Source organism: Notechis scutatus, chromosome 2 (assembly GCF_049901735.1).
Source record: "Notechis scutatus isolate UNSWTSFEM ecotype Mainland chromosome 2, rNotScu1.2, whole genome shotgun sequence".
NCBI lineage: Eukaryota > Metazoa > Chordata > Lepidosauria > Squamata > Elapidae > Notechis > Notechis scutatus.
In genome coordinates, this window is record NC_142010.1 from 248,364,261 (window position 1) to 248,379,168 (window position 14,908).

General features: G+C 42.4%; 1 protein-coding gene across 2 annotated transcripts in view; it reads left to right on the forward strand.

Moving 5' to 3' along the window:
* The first annotated feature begins 353 nt into the window (after positions 1–353).
* LMBRD2 (LMBR1 domain containing 2) overlaps positions 354–14,908 on the forward strand; it is a 31,140-nt gene continuing 16,585 nt past the window's right edge. The window contains exons 1-8 of one of the 2 annotated variants that reach the window (XM_026666400.2): positions 354–684; positions 3,554–3,778; positions 4,179–4,279; positions 7,067–7,162; positions 7,762–7,929; positions 10,217–10,427; positions 11,552–11,626; positions 13,383–13,496. In XM_026666400.2, the coding sequence (XP_026522185.2) occupies positions 3,605–3,778; positions 4,179–4,279; positions 7,067–7,162; positions 7,762–7,929; positions 10,217–10,427; positions 11,552–11,626; positions 13,383–13,496 (939 nt within the window). In that variant the 5' untranslated portion in view covers positions 354–684; positions 3,554–3,604. Of the gene's footprint in view, positions 685–3,186; positions 3,207–3,553; positions 3,779–4,178; positions 4,280–7,066; positions 7,163–7,761; positions 7,930–10,216; positions 10,428–11,551; positions 11,627–13,382; positions 13,497–14,908 lie in introns of those variants that run through there. The other variant, XM_026666401.2, reaches the window with a different exon arrangement.

Below are 14,908 nucleotides of genomic sequence, written 5' to 3' on the forward strand. Positions count from 1 at the left end.
ACTGACTGATTGATTGATGCCGATCCTTCGCCCCCCCCATCGTTAGATTTCATCCACGTCGACCCACTTCTAACTTATTTACCACCTTCGATCGGGTCCTCAAACTTGGCAACTTTAAAACTTGTGGACTTCAACTCCCAGAATTCTAGCTGGCTGAGGAATTCTGGGAGTTGAAGCCCGCAAGTCTTAAAGTTGACCTCTGGTAGATAAACAAAGGAAGCTTGGCTTTCGCAATGCCTCTTGGGTAAAGCGACGGTGGGGGGGCGGTGACAAACCCTGCTCCCGCCGCAAGCGCGTAGCAAAACGCGATTTCTCCTGGGTATTGTAGTTCACCCCACCCCCCAATCCCTTTTGTGAAGGAAGTGACGTCGAAGTAGTGGCAGGTTTCGGCAACGTGGATATGTTTTCCCAGGCTTCCTCGCGCGCCTGAGAAACGAACGGAGCCGGAAATGCCCGAGGTGTCTTGCGGCTCAGCTGGTGGCTGGCTCGGTTCCTTCCTGCGGTGAGCCGGACTTCCTCCGCCTGAGGACTTAAGCAGCCGGGAGTCCCCGGGAGCAGCCTCGGGAAGGAGTCTTACTGAACGGAAAGCCCGCCGTCCTTGGTTCGGGGTTCAGCAGCGACTCGGCGAGGAACGGGGACCGCGAAAGGATGCAACCGGGGAGTGCCCAGATCCGCCTCTGCCGGGTAAGTCCACAGGGAATCCCGTCCTCCCGCCGCTGGTTAGCTTTCTTCTCTTCTTCCCTCTCAGGCCGGCCTTTGGCGACTCATCCACCTATTGTGTATTGGACTACAGTTCCCATCACCCGCAGCCCCATCCTCCAACACTGGTTAGCTTTCTTTTATTCAGCCCTCTCAGGCCGGCCTTTGGCAACTCAGCCACCTTTTGTGTATTGGACTACGGTTCCCATCATCCACAGCCCGCATTTGGACTACAGTCCCCATCACCTGCAACCCCATCCTCCAACACTGGTTAGCTTTCTTTTATTCGGCCCTCTCAGGCTGGCCTTAGCTGACTTGGCCCCCCGTTGCGTATTGGACTACGGTTCCCATCACCCACAGCCCGCATTTGGACTACAGTTCCCATCACCCGCAGCCCCATCCTCCAACACTGGTTAACTCTCTTTTATTCGGCCCTCTCAAGCCGGCCTGCACTGACTCAGCCTTCTATTGTGTAATCACCCACAGCCCGCGTTTGGACTACAGTTCCCATCACCCGCAGCCCCGTCCTCCCACACTGTTAGCTTTCTTTTATTCGGCCCTCTCAAGCCGGTCTGCACTGACTCAGCCTTCTATTGTGTATTGGACTATGGTTCCCATCATCCACAGCCTGCATTGGACTACAGTTCGCATCACTTGCAGACTCATCTTCCTGCCACTGGTTCGCTTTCTTTTATTCGGCCCTCTCAGGCTGGCCTTCCCCAATTCGGCCCCATATTGTGTATTGGACTATGGTTCCCATCACCTGCAGCTGCATTGGACTACAGTTTCCATCATCTTCATCCTCCTGTCCTATTAGCTTTCTTCTCTTTGGCTCTCTCAGGCCGGCCTTCCCTGACTCGGCCCCCTATGGTGTATTGGACTACAGTTCCCATCACCCGCAATCTGGGAAATTTGGAGATTCGGGAAGAATCAGAGGGTATCAAGTTGGGGAAGGGCATTTTCTTCAAGAACAGCAACCAGCCTATCTGGGAGGCGACTATGGTAGAATTGGAGTGAGAGCTTCCTAATTCTAAGGAATATTTTTAAAAATATTTACTGGGTGCTTTAAAGTCTTGAAAATCTGGCTGCCCACTCTGGTTCTGCAGGATTCTCTGCTCCAAATTTCTTTTCTTTTTCTTTTTTGGCTTGCTTAGATCGGATATAGAATCGTGCTAAATAAAAGTAGGACATGAATATGAATAATTATCATTGGATATGTATATATTCTGGTATTACCTGTTGCCAGCGCTACCCACGCATGTTGATAGAAACTCTCTTACTTGTAAGTTGTTGCTTATTCCTGTCCTCCAGTGTTAGATTAATAGAAGTGCTAGAATTCAGTACTGCAGCACTTTGTATTTTAGGTGGGGGTAGGTGGAAGTCATGTATGTGTTCATACATGAAGAATATATCGGAGAAAGAACAAATATAGTGGTACCTTCATACTCATCGTTAATTGTTTCTGGGAGGTGTGATGAGTTCCAAAAATGATGAGTACCAAACAATTTTTTCCCCACAAGAAATAATATAGTGAGTCACAAGGCAGCCGACACTGACAGGTTTTAATTTGTGTGTTGAGTACCAAACAGACAAGTACTAGGACAAAATGTTCACATCAAAATGCGTTGAGTACCAAATCTGATTATTTCCAAGCAGTTGAGTACCAAGGTACCACTGTAAGGATAAATGTGCCTGAATTAAAACGGTGATTGATTCCTGTACAAAATTAGCAGTGCTGCTTTTAAAAAGTTCATTCCAAAGTAGGGAAACTTCAGATCGATTTCTGAAAGGCAAGTTTGCAAGGGCAAAGGGAAATGAATGCGAAATGCACCCTTTAAATTGCCAACTTCAATTCACTGGAATTTACAGCTTCATTTTGACATGTTAGTCTTGTTTTTCACAGAAATTGTAGGGAAAACAAGTTTATAGATATGTGTAGTGTTTGCTTAAAGTTTTATCTTAACTGCTTTTGAAAAGTTGCTGTGCTTTTTAGTCCAGCAGTCACTTAAGCTTTTTTTCCCCCCTAGTTACTTTAACTAATTTAACACTTTAAAATTATTAAAATTATTATCCTGGTGGAAGTGTTTGATATGATAGTTAGCTTTTTCTCAGTACCTGTGTAGTAAAAATTACAGTATAGGATAAAAGTTTGCTGTCAGGTTTTAATCTTTCTTCTCATCCCTGCTTACAACAGCGATATGTTACAACAGCAATATGTACTACTAACGTGATCGTGGTTTGAAGTTCATTTCCAATGATTTAATAAGAGCTGACAAATGAAATAATGAAGCATAAAATTAAACAGTTTGTCATTCCCGATCTTGTTTATTCTTTAAAATATATTCTACCTTTCTGCCACAGTATGACTGAAAAGGGCTGACATAATATCCAAAACAGTCATAGCACAAATCAATAAAACAACAGCTTAAAGAAACAAGCCAGAAAAACCATCTAAACTGGGTCAAAGGATCAGGGAGACAAAAGAGGGACAGAAAATCATTTGAAAGGTCTGTGATCTTCTTGTTCTTCTCTTGTGTTCTCTAAAACAGCCACAACTTTCCCCAACTCCAGATTTACTACACTGTTACTGTACTCCCATCAACCTCAGGCAGCAGGACCAATATCCATTTGTAGAAGGACAGAAGTTACTCAGGAACTGAAGTAGCATTTAGATCAGTGCTTTTGTTCTGTGGATATTAAAATACACTGAAGTCCGATGGCATAGAGCAGAGTCCAATGTGGTAGACAAGTTAAATGGATTTTTTTAACCTTTTCAGCTGAATATTAATGAATTAAATATTTATGGCAAGCCATATTCTATTTATATCATTGTTTTTTTTGCTGTTTATTATAGATGTAACCCTCTTACGAACCAATACATGCTGTTTGGAATCAGTGAACAATAATGAGTGGTGCAGCTTTGGGCATTGAGATAGTTGTCGTCTTCTTTTTGGCATTAATCATACTTCAGCGATATGGTGACTTCAAAAAGCAGCACAAACTTGTGATCGTTGCAACTTTATTAGCTTGGTATCTTTGTTTTCTCATAGTCTTTATACTGCCCTTAGATGTCACTACGGTAAGAATTTCCATATTTATTTTCTCCTTTTTAATAAAATTTGGTTATAATTTTTCCATAGGATTGGCAGATAAGAACTTACTGTTATTTGGTTGTAATAATTTATTTTCAAAAATTACGTCAGATATCTAATATCTAATGTAAAGTGTGCTTATTCAATAATTTGAGCCTATTCACTTTATTATACATTTTCTTGACACATAGTGTAAGGATACATTCTCTCATTGCATACTTTCTGAATGAGCTGCTTTTTAAAAGCAAAGGATAATTGACACACATCAACATAGCAAAATTGGGGCTTTTCATTTTGGGAAGCTAGTGTATTTGATGAATATAATAGACCAATGTCTTTATAACTCTTATTTTACTTTTGTCCAATTGCTGACTTTTTGTTTTCTAGACTATATACAATCGGTGTAAGCTTGATCTAAATGACTCACACCCAAATCCCACCAACAGTGGATCAGCAGTGCAACATCAAGACACTAATCCCACTCAGAGGTACCAAGGCATAAACAAATTAATTTCTTTTTTTTTTTTATCTGAAAAAAATCTCTCGACAACCATGTAACATTGGCAGGGCAAGGAGTCTTTCTCTTAACAAAAATGAGAAAAATGTCATGAGAATGTGAAGTCCTCAGTGAGATGTCAATAAAACTTATTTAATTCAGAGTGGTGTAATTTGGCATAAAGATGTTGTAATATGGTTTTTTTTATTATTACATAGCACAGGTAGTCCTAGACTTACAACAGTTCATTTTAGTGACCGTTCAAAGTTACGACACTGAAAAAAGTGACGACTGTTTTTCACAGTTACGACCTTTGTAGCATCCCCATGATCATGTGATCAAAATTCAGATGTTTGGCAACTGGTTTATATTTATGACTGTTGCTGTGTCCCAAGGTCCTGTGATCCATGGGTGGGCTTCAACTGGTGTTACTATCGGTTCGGTGAGAATGCGTTTTGCGTGCGAATGTTATAGCATTTGCAAAAAAACCAGCTGTGCCCAGGGGTGGGATTCAGTTTTTTTAACAACTGGTTCTGTGGGCGTGATTTAGTTGGTGGGCGTGGCTTGGTGGTCATGTGACTGGCTGGGTGTGGCCAACTCAACATCACTCACATTGAGGCACGCATCTCCTCGCCAGGCCTCTCATGACTGTGAGGATGCTGCAACAGTTGTAAGTGAAAAATGGTCATAAGTCTCTTTTTTCAGTGCCATTGTAACTTTGAATGGTCACTCCACACAAGCAAAGTACCAGCAAAGGAGGCAAAAAAAACTCCAGAGAAGTTCCTGAGACAGGAAGTCTAGTCCTGCCAAGAATGTAATAAGGGTTAATGGAGAGGCAGTTTCTGTAAGCAACACCAGAATGTTTCCTTCCTGCCTTCCTTACAGAATTAGGCCAGTAATTTCTTCTAACAACTGGTTCTCCGAACTGCTTAAAACGTTAACAACCGGTTCTAGCGAATAGGTGCGAACCTGTAGAATCCTACGTCTGGCTGTGCCGTCTGGACAGCTTGCAAGTGCTGCACGCAGGTGCACAGCGTTTGAAAATCCTCTTCTTTCCTGCTTTTTCAACCTGCTGTGCAAAGCAGCTGGGGTTCAAAAAGCAAGAAATAAAGGACAACCAAGAGCCCAGGCAGGTGGGCCAAACAGACGACCAAAAATTCATCGCAGCGAATCAGTTCAGTGTCTGCTGTTCTTCAGAGCTACCGGTTCTATAGAACCGGGCCAAACCGATAGCATCCTACCCCTGATGTGATCGCCTTCTGCCACCTTCTGACAAGCAAAGTCAGTGGGGAAGCCAAGTTCATCTAACAACCAGGTTACTAACATCAACTGCAGTGATTCACTTAACGTCTGAGGCAAGAAAGACCATAAAATGGGGCAAAACTCACTTAACAAATGTCTCACTTAACAACAGAAACAAATCAGTCTCATTCACATTCACATAGTTATGAGCTCTCTTATTATTCTAATAATTCATGTAGTCCTCGAGTTACAAAAGTAATTGGGATTGCAGTTTCAGTCACTACCAATGCAGTCATAAAGTGCAACGTCACATGACCTCATAGCAATGGTAACCCCAGCACTCCACAGTTGCCATTGTTAACTGAACTCCACCAATGATTACCCAAGAATCCATCACACTTCAAACTATTCTTGGCTTGGTCTAATCCAGCCCTGAGCCTCAGTTCTTCCAAGTTAAGACACTGCCTCCTCTTCAGTTCCCTCAACCTCCTAACCCCCCTCCCCTCCTCCACACTCTGCCTTGCAAGCAGCTTCTAGAGCAGGGATGTCGAGTTCATTGAGGGCCGCATCAGGGTTGTGTTTGATCTCCGGTGGGTGGGGCAGATGGGTGTGACTGGGGTGGGCATGGCCAGGGTGCCAAGGACCACACATGGTCCTCCTGACCTCCATTTTTGGCTGCAAGGGCTTCCTGCAGCGCTCTGTCAGTGAAAACGGAACTTGGGATGGCCCCGCAGGCCAAATCTAAGCATCCGCAGACCAGATCCAGCCCACAGCCCTTGAGTTTGTTACCCCTGTTCCAGAGCTTCTTGCCACTCTTCAATTCAGGACTTTCTTTGGAGCGTTGCAGTTGTGGGCCTGCAAGAAGCCCCTGAGCTGTGGGACCAGTCGCAGCTGCCCTGGGAATCCCCAGCTGCCCCAGTCCAGCCCAGCCCAGCCCAGTAACATGACGCAAGTTGTCCTTTGCTTCCTTGGGCTCCACTACTCCGGCTGGCCTTTGCTGTCTCAACTCAGTGGTTAAACAAAGGGGTTGCTAAGTGAAAACACAGCTGTACTTGTGATCTTTCTTCAGCTTCCCATTTCTTTACACACCTCCAAAGTTTGTAAATGTGAGGATTGGTCATAAGGCTACTTTTTCATCACTTTTGCAACTGCAGTTGTTAAAAGGGGAACTATCTGTACTGTATATAATTAAGATAAGATAAACTTTATTGTCATTTTTTGCTGTGAGCACACTGGCACACATTAAAAAATTAAATTCTGATGCCCGCTGTCGAAAAAACACACACACACACACACATGTGTTCTCTATCTATTTATACACACACACACACCAGGAGTTCATATTACCTAAATGTACTTTTAATGTCATTTTTCATTTTTCTTGCAATTTGTGGGGCTCCTGTGAGCTTTGTGAGAGGCTTATTATTTGCATTGCAACACAGCCTTTCTCAGAATATTGCTTCCCCCATCAAAATTCAGTGCTTTGTTTTCTGTATCATGCATATGTTAAATGCTAACTCTCTCATTGTCTTTATAGTAAACAAAAATGTATCAAACCATGGAGTTATATCCCTGATAGAATTATGCCCATTTTTTGGCGTGTTGTATACTGGACATCACAGTTTTTAACATGGTAAGTATTGTGGAAATTTCTGGAATGCTTGAAACAGCCTACATTAAAATGTTCAGAGGAACTACAGTTTATACATTTGAATATCTTATCACTTGAATGTTCATCACTAACGTGAAAACTTTGGGACATTTTAATTGAAAGACAGATTTGCCCACCAGGAAGTATCAAACTTCTTTACGTTTTTAAGACAGTTCTTCTCTCTATTCTAGCCAAGTGAAATAATCTTATTTAAGCCATCAGAGAAGCTAAACTGAGGAAGGAACTTGGCTTTGCTATAAAATAGCTGCTATGTTCACTGAGTCAGTTGGATATACGTTTTTGTCGCAGGTGGTGACAAAATATGAACTTGGTACCTGCTGCCAAGGATAGATTTACTCAACATGCCAGTGCTACAGTTCTGAAATCAGTTCTGTGAAGTAACTGCTTCCTTCCTTTTGATTTATTCTTTGCCTCTTAGAATAAGACGTTTCAGAAATATAGCTGCCAGTTTTTCTAAAATTTAGGATTATTCGTATGTGTATAAGGGGGCCAAGTATTTACTTCTGACCAAGGAAAAAGGATGAAACACTTGCTATATTCATTGTCCTCTTCATTCCTAGGATTCTGTTACCCTTTATGCAGTCCTATGCTAGATCAGGAGGTTTTTCCATTACTGGGAAGATTAAAACAGCATTAATTGAAAATGCTATATATTATGGAACGTACCTTTTGATTTTTGGGGCGTTTTTGATATATGTAGCTATAAATCCAAACATCAGCTTGCAATGGTAAGTAATATTGCTAAGCCTTTAGTATATTAGTATGTTGCATATTTAGATTGTTATTTAGTGATTGGAGGAGCTAGGGCTTAGAACTTATGTTGTTGAATTTGATTTTAAGATACGATATTTAATACCTAGTTGCAGGTAATTTTTACTATTCTTAGGGGTTTTTTTGTGGATGAAAGTATATCGAGTTTCACTGATCCAATATGGCTTTTGCCTCATACTAGTTAAGGCAGGGGTGTCACACTCACCTCATCACATTGATGTCACGTGATGTATTGTGACATTTTTTGCCTTTGCGGAACAGGGGTGAGTGTGGCCTGCGCATGATGCATCCGGCCTGCAGGCCGCCAGTTTGACAACCCTGAACTAAGGGATGCAGTGGCTCAGTGGTTAGGACGCTGAGTCTTAGATTGTTACAGTTCTAGAAATTGGCAGTTTAAGACCTGAGAGCCGCAAGACGGAGTGAGCGCATGTCACTTGTTCCAGCTCCTGCCAACCTAGCAGTTAGAAAGCATGCAAATGTAAGTAGATGAATAGGTATCAGATATATAGACTGGGTGAAACCAGGCTCAATAGCAGTAACTGGGAGAGGGATCTTGGAGTCTTAGTGGACAACCAGCTAAGTAGGAGCCAGCAGTGTGCAGCAGCAGCCAAAAAAGCTAATGCAATCCTAAGTTGCATTAACAGAGGGATACAGTCGAGATCAAGTGAGGTACTAATACCACTCTATAAAGCCTTAGTAAGACCACACCTAGAGTACTGCATCCATTTTTTATCACCACACTATAAAAAGATGTTGAGACTCTATAAAAAGTACAGAGAAGAGCAACCAGGATGATTAGGGGACTGGAGACTAAAACATACAAAGAACGGTTACAGGTACTGGGCTTGGCTAGTCTAGTGAAGAGAAGGACCAAGGGAGACATGATAACGGTCTTCCAATATCTGAGGGGCTGCCACAGAGAGGAAGGAGTCAAGCTATTTTCTAAAGCACCTATAGGCCAGACAAGGAATAATGGATAGAAACTGAACAAGGAGAGATTTAACCTGGACAGTGAGACAATCAACCAGTGGAACAGTTTGCCTTCGGAAGTTGTGGGAGCGCCATCACTTGAGACTTTCAAGAAGAGATTGGGCTGCCATTTGCCAGAAATGGTGTAGGGTCTCCCGCTTGAGCAGGGAGGTTGGACTAGATGACCTACAAGGTCCCTTCCAATTCTGATTATCTGTTATCTGTTATACGCATGCGGGAAGATAACAGTGTTCCGTGTATTACCATATGCTCTGTGCTGTGGTGTGATGTCATGCTGGCCACATAACCACAGAAACATCTCTAGACAATACTGCCTGTTAGCTTAAGAAACGGAGATGAGCACCAATCTGTAAGGTCACAATTAGCAGGGTATAACCTGCAGGGACACCTTTGTCTTTTCATCATACTACCGTGTTTCTCCAACATTGCGGCCTCCACCAATAGGAAGGCCCAGCATGATTTCTAGGCATGAGGTGAAATTAAGCCCCGCCCCCAAAATTTAGGCCTATTTAAACCATGCGTTTCCCCACCATTTCTCACATCGTTCGTTAGAACTACACGAAGTGAAGAGAAATGGGGGGGGGGGAAGGGCGGGGGGATGGGAAGAAAACTTGCCTTTAGGAGTGCCCTGCAGGTAGCCTAGGCTAGAATACCCCGATAGCCGATAGAAGCTCCCTGAAGGCAGAGTCCCCAGCCGCTTCAGGGCGTGGCGTAGCTGCCCATGTCCCCTCGCCTTTAGGCAGGCTCTTTCGGGCGATGGAAGCTTCCCAAATACAGTCAACAGCCACTTCGATCGGCCGGGTGAAGCAGCCTCGGGGCGAGCGCACACACAGACTCCCCTCACCGCGAGGCCACTTCTTGTTTTATGTATCATTGTTTTATGTATCATCAAAATTCATATGGACCTCTTGGATATAGCAAATTATTGTACTTTTAATATATCAGAGGTCTTCAAACTTGGCAACTTTAAGATTTGTGGAGTTCAACTCCCAGAATTCTCCAGTCTGTAATATATCAACCATGTATTAAATTATACTCTGGAAAAGGAATCATTAGTCATATAATAAGTACGATAGAAAAAGAATTTAATATTTTTCTGATAAAAATATTTGATTGATTGATTATGGGCCATCAACATGGTGTTGACTGTTAGCAGCCATATAAGTAGATTTTCTCCAGGATTTTATATAACAGTGGTTTGAAATCTTTAGTACTTACTGCATATGAAATCCCAGGCCACTTTTTCTGTTTTAGGAGTCAGCTGCAGACAATTGGAATAGCTGCTGCCAATACCTGGGGCCTGTTTCTGCTTGTGTTGCTGTTAGGATACGGCTTAGTAGAAATTCCTCGTTCTCACTGGAATGGAGCTAAAAAGGGCTATCTTCTCATGAAGACCTACTTCAAGGCTGCTAAACTGATGACTGAAAAGGCAGATGCAGAAGAAAACCTGGAGGATGTTATGGAGGCAAGTAAAAATCCACAGCTTAATGCAGGGATACAAAAGGAAGTAGATAAAAAATTTTGAGAAACAAAATGCTAAAGGTACATACAATTTCTTGATATCTAGGATAGCAAGAAAGTTAACAAGCACTGTGATGACCCGAGGTGTGGCACAAAGGCAACACAGTCAAATAAACAATAAGAGTCCCTTTATTATCTCCAACTTTGCCCCTAATATCCAGGTTACCTTCGGCTGGAGAAAAACTCTCCCAGGAACAGCCTTTAACTGTAGAAAATTCAGTCCAAAACAAGGTACACACAAACTGTAACTTAAAATCCAAACAAACCAAACTGAAGTAATTAGTTTGACAGGGCAGGAGCAGGAATTTCAGACTTGAAAGCACAGTAAAACTCACACAGTTGGGAAGAAGCCAGGAACACAGATAAGCCACGACGATACAAGATAAATTCACGTTTGCTCCCAACAGCTTGCTGTGCGCAGTTTCCTTTTTTTATACACTGTGTTCCCAGCTGCAGCTAATGAAGGGAATCAGGGCCCTTTTCTTTCCCTGTAAGCCATGCAACCCACGTTGCTCTTTTTTCCATTCCTCCCTGCATGCCCTAGGATGAAGGGGGATAGGCCTGGGTCTTCCTCTGAATTCCCTCTCTGCTGCTCTGTCCAGCCAGACTTTGCCCTTCCCCAGTTTCTTCCACAGCCAGCAGAACTACACTCCCACTCCCTGTCAGCTGTTCAGCCTCCCCCTCCTAATCAGATTCTGACAGGGGCATGACAAGCACTTTGGATTATGTCAGCTGCAATGCTATTCAATACTGTAAAGGGAATTTCCTACTCCCTTATTTAATAATTTCAACTCTTAATTTTTAAACATAAAACCTCCAGGCCCCAGAGCCAAAGAGCATAAATGGTGCAAAGTAAAAAGAGGACTCCATTACAAATAATGTTGCCTGCTTTTCCATCCTTTTACTAAAACAGGTTTCGAAATCAATTCTTCAATGAGTCTGTCAGTGCTTGTAAAAGTCCAACCTTTTTGTAAAATATTTTAAATTTAACTGAATGTCATATTAAAAGTTTCTCTGTGTAGAAATTATATTTCTGATTGGTTTTTCTTTTTCTCTTCACGTAAACAGGAGGTCCGTAAAGTAAACGAAAGCATCAAATACAACCATCCTTTGAGGAAATGTGTGGATACAATATTAAAAAAGGTAGCTTAATCAAGCAGTATTAGATGTTGCCACAGGAGTATGAAATTATCAGTGCAGCATAAGAAGGCTAATTCAACCCTGGTTAAAGGATATTTTCCCTTTTTTCAGTAGATAGTAGGATACCTTGACTTAATCTCAGTGTTCCATTGTGCCAGGTCAGGCCCAGAATTACGGCCACTTGTACTGTAGCAGTCAGGAGAAAAATTACTGCAAATAGCCGTAGGAAATATCATAGGAGAAAGACCTTTACTAATTTCAGTATTTTCACTTGTATACAGCCACTTTGGCAGAAGAAAAGGCAAACCGCACAAAAGCTCAGGATTTTCAGACAAAAATCCCAAAGTGCTTTTTGACGAGGCAATTGGACTTTCTTTGAAGATGTTTCACTTCTCATACAAGAAGCTTCTTCAGCTCTTCAGAAGGTCCAGTTGCCTTGTGAAAAAGCGCCTTTGGGACAACCATGACCTGGATGACTGAGAATCTCCATAGACATTCTGACAAAAATATTCCTGCAGGACTACGGGTGGTTCTCAACTTACAGCATTCATTTAGCAACCATTTGAATTTACAACAGCACTGAAAAAAGGGACGTATGACCATTTATCATACTTATGACAGTTGCAGCAGGCCCGTGGTCACATGATCAAAATTCAGCCGCTTGGCAACTGGCATGGTTTTATGACGGTTGCAGGGTCTTGGGGTCATGGTCACATTTTGCAACCTTCAAACACTTGGCAACTGACTCATGTTGAGGATGGTTGCAGTGTCCCAACGTATGATCACCTTTTGTGACCCTCTGATTAGCAAGGTCAATGGGGAAGCCAGCTTCACTTAATAACTATGTTACTAACTTAACAACTGCAGTGGTTCACTTAACAGTTGTTGTAAGAAAGGATGCAAAATAGGGCAAAACGCACTTAACAACTGTCTTGCTTAGCAATGGACATTTTGGGCTCGTAAGTTGAGGACTACCTGTAATCAGAATTTTGTGATTGTATTTCTGTAGTAGGCACTATTTAGATTCCTCGTTTTAACAGATCAAGGAAACAAGGTAGCCCACTGCTTTCTTCTTTGCTAGAGAAACTTTGGATAAAAAGAAGGAAAATAAGAGCTCAGGTATCATCAGAGGAGATCATTTTTAAGGCTTCAGTTATTTTTTCAAATGAGCTCAATGATAGGCTTTGATATAGAGCAGGGGTCTCAAACTCGCGGGCCAATTGCAGCCCGCAGGATGATATCCTGTGGCCCCCACCGTGATATGAAAGTATAATATTAGTGCGGCCCGCAGGGGGAATGGACCTCTGAAGGAAGTCCTGCCCGCCGTTCCTCGTCGTGGCTTCTTCTCCACCCTGAACTTTAACAAGTCCAGGTGCAGGTCCAGACTTACTGATGATCATCTTCAAGCCATACTGAGGGTCTCAAGTGCCTCCTCTCTCAAGCCAAATGTGGCTCAGATATGTGAGAGGAAGCGTTGTCAAGTCTCTGGCAGCAAGGAGTAAGCTGGAGAAGCCATGTTCTGAGCAACTGTTCATGATCTTCATTCAATGTTCCATTCATGTGTTCAGGACAGTTCATGTATTGGAGAAATCATTAACTGTTGATGACATTTGAGGATATTTTTTTAACAATGTTTTTTGTGGAATCCCTAACCAGCCTCACCCAGATTCTGCCTCCAGCGGCCCCCAGGTAAATTGAGTTTGAGACCCCTGATATAGAGGCTTGATATAGACTGCAATATAATTTCTTTTTATTTCAGTGTCCTACAGAATATCAAGATAGGATGGGTCGAAACATGGATGATTATGAAGACTTTGAAGAAAGATCCAATACTTATCCAACAGAGAAAAACCTAGTGAAGCTTCATAAGCAGGTAGTTAGATAATGTAAATGACATGTGTTCAATACATGTGAAATTGCAGCAGATGTATAACCAGAACGGGCAGATAGGATAACATACACATGTGAGAGAATAATCCCTGCATTCCATTTAATCCAAATAATCCAAAAGTTCCCTTCCTTGGTAGACCTCCTCAAAGACACCTCTGGATATTTGCACCCATTGCTGTGTTTGTTTTCTCTTTAATGTATTTGAATTTAAAGTTATAGTCTAAGAGGTCAAGACTCAGGTAAACAAGCTACTTTTGTGTTGGGCTTCCTATAATCACACCATAGAGCAGATGATTATTCAAATGCAGCCTGATATTCCTCAGGCCGTACCACTGCATTGGATTTGTTTTGGATTAGATCCAAATCTAATGTAATTTGGCTATACTGGGGTGCATATATCCTTTAGCTCTGTCATAACAATTGCACCTGTCTTTTCTTTTGTAGGGACTTTACCTTCCTGGAAAACCTGTACATTGGTATTCAAATATGATAAGAGTCCTGGGACCCACACAGTGTTCCAAATAATATACTGGTATCATTTAGGCCAGTCTGGGATTTTGAGGGCCCTTGATTGTTTGTCTAGCCCCTCTGGTGCCTGGAATACATTTCTAGTTAGTCTAGGCCATGAGTGTCAAGCTCACGTCATCACAGCGGTGTCACATGACATATTGGGACTTTTTCTTGGGACTTCGCTAAACTGGGCATGGGCGTGGCCAGTGCGTGATGCACTCGGACCACGGGCCACGAGTTTGGCAGCCCTGGTCTAGGCAATGCTGTGGTTGAAAAGATGGTCATACCATCCAACAAAGTCATTTCAAATCCTCAGCACCTATTTGTCCAATCTTTGGAAAGTTATAAGTGCATTTCAGAGATCAAACAAGAGCACCATATAAACAGATTGAAGATATGATAAATGCTGACTTTTCCTAATCCCTGTAGTATACCTAGATGCAGATTTCTGTCAGGCTTGGAGACCAGGACAAGCTGCTCTGGAATCTTAGACAGATTTTTAGTTATCATCTTGCTGTCTCTTGAAAGTCTGTTGTTTTACTCCTAAGATTTAATCACAACATCTCAATACATTCTCTGCCTTTCAGAGGATCTATTTCTGTATTATATAATTGCTATAAGTGCTCTGAGTAGATAAATTAATCTCGGGTTCCAGAGGTATTTGCCCTTCCACTGTAATTCCTCTGTTTCAGCAGCATCTCTTGCCTGGATGTCCCTGATTTTTAGGGAGATCTCCAGCTGATCAAGATTAATCTTGGCTGACTCTTTTTACCCCTCCCTGTGTCCTGTTGCTTCCTCTTCTACTGAAAATGTTTTCTGCTTCAGTTTTCGTGAGCTTTGGAGACTGCAGAGTAGGGGGAAATTTTATATTTTTCCAGCTCCAGA